The 6742-nt window shown below is 44.1% G+C and overlaps 2 protein-coding genes across 2 annotated transcripts; both read left to right on the plus strand.

Annotated features, from left to right (window-relative positions):
* Positions 1-2053: 2053 nt before the first annotated feature.
* Positions 2054-3986, plus strand: LOC125288329. Its single transcript, XM_048234608.1, has 3 exons — positions 2054-2385; positions 2490-2515; positions 2625-3986. The coding sequence occupies exons 1-3, from the start codon at positions 2209-2211 to the stop codon at positions 3946-3948; spliced, it is 1527 nt and encodes a 508-aa protein (XP_048090565.1). The 5' UTR covers positions 2054-2208; the 3' UTR covers positions 3949-3986.
* A 573-nt stretch (positions 3987-4559) lies between these two features.
* Positions 4560-6718, plus strand: LOC125288328. Its single transcript, XM_048234607.1, has 3 exons — positions 4560-4903; positions 5006-5025; positions 5104-6718. The coding sequence occupies exons 1-3, from the start codon at positions 4730-4732 to the stop codon at positions 6563-6565; spliced, it is 1656 nt and encodes a 551-aa protein (XP_048090564.1). The 5' UTR covers positions 4560-4729; the 3' UTR covers positions 6566-6718.
* Positions 6719-6742: the final 24 nt, after the last annotated feature.

Raw genomic sequence — 6742 nt, forward strand, 5'->3', positions numbered from 1 at the left:
CAGTGTGATCACTGTACACTAAAAACTGCAAAAGATCACTGTTTACTTCTGTATTAAAAAATAATTATATTCCCATATCCTCCTGAAATTGCTTGGAATCACACATATACCACAAAGCAGACATTCATCTCACCCAGCTCACCACTGCAAAAACAACATAAACATCAAATATGTGCCAACATAAACTGGACCAAAGGTACAGATACTGTTGTACAGATGTTTTCCTGATTCCCAGGTTTTCGTTACAGGCCAAGTCAACAGTGAGACTGCTCTAAAGTCAGTTATATAAATGAAAGGGATGCCTTACAAATAAACCATGGACCCTAGGAACTGTGTACACAATGATGGTTGACATAGATACCATGCACTGTTTAATGTGGGCTTTTTCTTTCAATCCTCCTTTCTTGCTCTTCCACAGTAAGCCATTCTGGTTTTGGTTTCCCAGCAAACCTGGCATTGTGCCTGTGAAGCTGGTTGGACAGGAGCCCCAACAACACAACAAAAGCAGTTGCTTGCTCCATGTTCAATGTAGCTTTAGCAAACTATTTACACTGACCCATAATGGGTACCACTGTAAACAGAACATTTATTCAAACTTACATCGGGCAGGGCTCAGATGGAAAAAGTCTGGAGCATCTTGAAAGCATTCATCTTGCTTAGCCAGTGTTCAGTTTTACCAGGATGATGAATAATGTCTCACAAATAGGTGCTTATACAACATGCTAAAATAGCACAATTTGTAATTTGCTCCCTAAGTTAGAAAGGGAGCATAAAGGTTTTTGTATATTATGTGATGTGGGAGCTGTGTGTGTGTGTGTGTGTGTGTGTGTGTGTAGGAGGGTCAAAATTAGCACCCTAACATGAAAACAGGATCTGGGAAATGTAGGGCTCTGTATCCCATGGGGGCCCCAAAATGTGTCTGTGCTCTACATTAATGTTTGCATTCAGTCGTGTGTTTGTCCACATCCTGTGGAGTGTGACCTGAAATCCTGACTGGCATGTGGACACCACATCACCACATCATTAAAATGCATTCATCTCCACACTAATGCTGCCAAAAGCACTGCCTGAAAAAATAAAGGCTTTGCTTGCATTGAAAACGCGACTAGACAAGTGCTCCCTTTGGATTTGCGAGCAGTGAAAGCTGTCAGCACCTTTCTTTCATTCCACTGCGCGGCGACGATGAATCACATATGGGATTTATAATATCCTGGTCTATCAAGTGGGATCATAACCAGGACTTTGAGCTTAGGTCATGAAGTGAGTCTGTTTTTGGGTTAAATCTACAGAAAGCAGAGGCTTCCTGTCTATCTGTCACCAGCCTATAAAACTGGCTTCCTGCTTGCTTCAGGTATGAAAACAGGATTTACCCCCCCTAGTCATGAAAGGTCTAGGCCTACTACTGTACAAATCTATCAACCTCTCCTCACAATCTCATGCGTGAGATTCAGCAAAATTACTTTTAGAGTTCCATGGATGAGAATATGACCCAACACACCCACGACAACAGCGTGTCTGCTTAAACAGACCTAAAATTCACATAAATAAATGCAGCTTACAGCACCGCCCTGGCCTGCAAAGTCTGCCAGCCCAAAACCAATGTCTGGTTTCAAAACGTGTGCGCTCAAACCCACGGTCCACTCAAAAGTACAGAGGAGCAATGCTGCCCTCTGCAGTTCAACATAAAAAAGAGCAGGCACCCAACAGCATCATTTGGAATCTGAAGACTTCTCAGTCCTAGTATGCATGGGCTATTTAATTTGTGTTTTAAATACAGACTAATGCAAAGCTATTGGGCTTATGCATTTCTATCGCTATTGACTTGAACAAGTCTCAAGTGTGGCACGCTGGCAGTGATCAATTAAACATGTTTTGCCTATAATTTATCGTGAAATGTATCTTAAAAAGTTCGAACCGTAATTCTAGGTCATTTTATAAAGATGCTGAACGGTTATCATGGACCTAGACAACCTGCGCATGAGTGACGTAGCTGCGGGCATAGGTAAATTGTCGTCATAAAGGCTGTAACATTATATGACATGCGCATGTCTAATAGCCTAATCAGTCGGGGCATCAACCAAACATATATCAGCTGGCCCTACGAAATGTGTCAGCTGAACGCGAATTTAAATAGAACATCTCGCAAAACTGACGGTTGTGTTTAAGATCTACTGGTGGGCCTAGAGGAGGTTCGGTGGACATCCGGACATGTTCGACTGGCTCGGAGCCACGTTTAACCTTTTTAACTTCATTGGCCCTGAGCCCCCTCCACCGTCTATCACGGATATTGGCTTTCAGGCTCTTCAAAATCATATGGACACTCTACTTCTATTTATATACGTTATTTTGCACGTCGGTACAAGTTATTTACCAGTATTTTTAGAGGTAAGCCAACTACAATATTACCTTAATTTAAGGCTTAAATTAACCTCTAAAGATATTTCAAAAGAGATTTCCATAATGTATTTTTGTTATTTTTATTTATGCAGGATGACACCCTTGATGTCATGATCTTGTAAGTAGGCTATTCATAATAAACACAGACAAGTTTTAAAGTCTGATAATAATAATAATGATACACTATTTAGTATTCAGTCATTCATATGGAAAGCATTTATCTACAGAGATCTCTTGAAGAAATGTGCTGAAGGCAATATTATGGACAGCAGTGAACGCACCCTCAGGCTCGCCCTCTGTCACCTGAGTCGGATAGAACGCTTACTGGAGACTGACTATTCCCCTGAAGATTCTTCAGACCCCACCTGTGCCGGGTCTTGCCATGAGCAGACCACATCCTGTTGGGGTGGGAATACCAAAGGTATGGAGGATGGATACCTGAACAACACCGCCACAAATCAAGACTCAGGTGAACTGAAGATCTCTTTTTGGACACAGTCACCTTTGGATCACGTGCCTTGCAGTGAGCCCATGGCAACATCTACCACTGGTAACAACACCAACCAAGAGCAATTGCAGGGACCTCAGACAGTCTTTCTGCCTTGCTGTGAGAGTCGCATCAAAAACACCATTGCTCACAAGCGCTGGAGATGGGCCTTCTTGATGGTCCAAATAGTGAGGATGCTGGCTGCCAGCATACCTGCAAGGCTTAAACCACCAACGCCAGCTTCTCCTCAAGCCAAGACCAAGACTGTGAAGACAGCCTTCAGGTCCCCTGTTTTCTTTACTCAGAAACTCAGAAACTTCTCAGAGAGCAAGGCCGCAAACTCCATCCCTTCGCCCATTCTGATGTTCTCCCAGGCCATCAGACCACCCTTTGTTACCGAGAGGGTCTGGCAGAAGCTGGAGGCTCACGTGCGTCGCAAGACCAGCCAGCGTCTTTGGGGCTTTCCTAATCCGGTCATCAAGTATGTGGGAGACCATGCTCTCCAGTTGCACGCCGGCGATGGCAGACCTGTGTGGAATACTGTAAAGCCTTGGAACCCTGAGGCACAAATCGGCCTGTGCTTAAAGAGGACAGGCGAAGTCTCAGAGAAATTACAGAACCTGTCAGAGCCCGCCAGGAAGGAGCAAGCTGGTGCGCTGGTGTGTAGCAAACAGCTTGCCGAGCACCCCGAGATCCTGAGAGCAGCCAGTCCATCCGTGGCTCTGGATGGTGTGTTGGAGGAGGTGACGTCACTCAAGAGGAGGCTCGAAAACAAACTCAGGAGGAAATTCTTGGAGGTGAAACTCTGCACAATTCCAGGGAAGGTGCTGCAGTCATACCACACAGCGCCCTACGTCGCTAAAAACCAAAAGGTCCTTCCAGCTTTCACACAGCAGAGGTCTCCCTGCAAACTAAAACGGAGAGACAAAGAAACACTACCATTCATGAGTCAGGAAGATCTGAACCGCATAGAGCTCAACCTGCAACTGAAGAGATCCGAACACCAGCAGGGGAAATCAACATATTACACCCTCTCTCTAGAAAATATTAGAGGAATAAACTAGACAAATATTGCAATAACTAAATAAACATTTTCATTGAAGCATATCTCATGTTTGGGTATATAGTTTTTAAATTTTTATCTTATCTCAAGGTAGGCTAAAGCAAAGTATTTAGTGATAAGCATAATAGTATTAATTAATTGTTATTAATCTGTATCAAAATGTAGTTATTAGGCCTAGTAAATATAGGCTATTTTGTTCGTCATATAGTGAACAGTTTTCTTGGAGAAGAATTAAGTGGCGGCTAAATTAAGTGGTCTAGACATTGTAATAAAAATTGTCAGCATAGAATAAAATGTGATGTTTTTAAGTCTTTCTTTCAGACTAGCATTACAATGAACGATCCATCCTATCGTAAAATAAAGCTTCATTGGATACTGAAAGCATCGTATTCCTAATCAAAGTCCAGGACGTCAGAGTCCTAAATCTTTCACCAATGCTGGACATTTAGACAGGTAAGGTCAGCCTATCAACAAGCAAAGGGGTCTAGGAGAATAAGAACAGAATTATATATATCAATATTTTACAGGCTAGAACACATAGCCTAGGCGTTTTTGTGTTGCTCTCACTGAAACCGATCTGACTGCATGTCAAAGTAGAACGTTCCGATTACCCGCGCACCAGCGCTTGCTTTGCGTCTCCCTGCGTCATAAAGAAGCAGCGTCACATCAGACTAGTGGTAGGCCTATCTTTCTTTTCAGGACCAGTTTCACTTTTCCGGAACAGCCACAGTTTTGATTTGTGTTTGACTAATCCGACCACCATATTGGGTGGATACTCGGAAATGTTAAACACAAACTTCAGATTTCGTGTCCCAAAGACCTTAGGAACATTTCCTGAATTTGTTGTTGAGGAAAGATTTGGATTAATCTCATATGATAATGCCCATATTGTGCTAGCTATACTTTGCTGCTATATACTCTGGAGACTTATTGGATCCTGGGGAATCTTCAGTGAGGTAGGCTAAGGAAAACATGATGTGACCTGACCTGATTTGAATACTTTGAGGTTGGTTCTGATTTCAAAAAGGTGCTCATTATCTATTATTTTCCTCCTACAGGATGGATCAGAGCCCCTCAGGTAACTTCCTACAAGTTAAACACATGTTTCTCCCAGTCCAATTATTAGTTTTGTAAATATTTTTTCCCCTCTATCCAGGAAGCGTAGACATTATGGTAGTATCGGTGGCATGGATGCCATTCTCACTTTCTACAACAGGATTATACAGCGACTGGAAAAGTATGAAGTGCAACTCAAACAGTGCAGCCTCCAAGACTCGTCATCCTCTGATTTTTCCTCCTCGTATTACGAGCCGTCCTTTTCGGGATGCAGCAGTAGATCCACCTCACAGAAGAGTGGCAGTTGTAGACAGAGCGGCTCCAGCATCCACTCGAGAAGTAGGAGACCCAGTACTCGGCATCTACACCGACAACAAAGCAAGACAAGCTTTTACCAAGCCAATCCTCACCATGTACCAGAAGAATTAAGGAATTCTTCTGTTTTGTTGGCCTTGGAGCATCTGCCTTGTAGTCAGCCAACTCACTCACATGAGAGGCCATTTTACTTTCACACAACAATGTCATCTCCAGAGGCAGCCTCCGGCAAACACGAGATGACCGAAAGCTCCACAGTTCCCAGTGCAAGATGTAAAGCTGATATTGTAACCAGACGAGCCACGTCAACATTCCCCAAAGTCACACTACTGAGAAAATCTCCCCGCGGGCGTTGGAAGTTTGCCATTTTGGTTATCCAGATAGTGAGGATGTTGCTTCCTGCGAGACTGAAATATGCCCAGAAAGCATCTGGAGTAAAGACCACAACAGAGGACCTGACAACAGGCTCCATTCTGCCATCTGCTGTCTCTCCACCGACCATCCAGCCATCCCCTGAAATGACCAAAGTATCCGTAAACTCCCAGGTGTTCTTACAGAAGCTGGAATTCCACTTGCATCGTAAGCTGAGTGAACAACTCTGGGGGTTTCCAGAGCTTGTTGTCAAGTATGTCGGCGAGCAGATTGCCCTTCAGCGTTTGTCCAGCAGCACAGGTGATGCGAGAGTTGCGCAAGGTCACAGGGAGCTGCCTGGTCACTGGCTGAAGAAGATACAGAACAGGTATCCGATGAACCTCAAGGAACTGGATGGGCCCAAACCCAAGCCGATCTTCCATCTGGTAGAACACCCAGATATCCTAAAGAACCCTGAGACTCCATACAAATCTCAACAGGATGATCACCTGGGAGAGAAAATGGATGCAATAAATGTGTGTAGCCTGAGTATGAAGCATGAGACAAAACTGGGCATGAAACAACTGGACATCAGCAACAGACATAGGCTGGCCAACCGCCTCACCTTCCACAGACCATCTCATCGCTCTCACCTCATGTCCATCTCTGCCATCATCTCCACACAGACGACACAGGACGACTCTGTGAAGAAGGGGCCTCTCAAAGGAAGGCAAGCCGTAACGTTCATAAACCAGTTCAGCCTGAACCAGATAGAGCAGAACTTGACCCAGAAGCGCGAGGCACACCTGCAGGGGAAGCAGACTCCCTACAGCCTTTCTGTGGCAAAGATGGCCACCGCCTCTCGACCCAAGATCACTTCTGCCAAGCTCTCCTGAGGAAGAAAGAGGGGACGAACATCTACTTTGTGGTTCTTAAACACAACACCCTGAAAAAGTTAATGGACTGGCCCGTAGAATTATTTTATGTATGGCCATAAGAACACACATATTTTTATGACAACCCACATACACCATAATCAATATATTAAAGCCATTTTGTGTAACAAAAATAAA

Source organism: Alosa alosa, chromosome 23 (assembly GCF_017589495.1).
Source record: "Alosa alosa isolate M-15738 ecotype Scorff River chromosome 23, AALO_Geno_1.1, whole genome shotgun sequence".
NCBI classification, from domain to species: Eukaryota; Metazoa; Chordata; class Actinopteri; order Clupeiformes; family Clupeidae; genus Alosa; species Alosa alosa.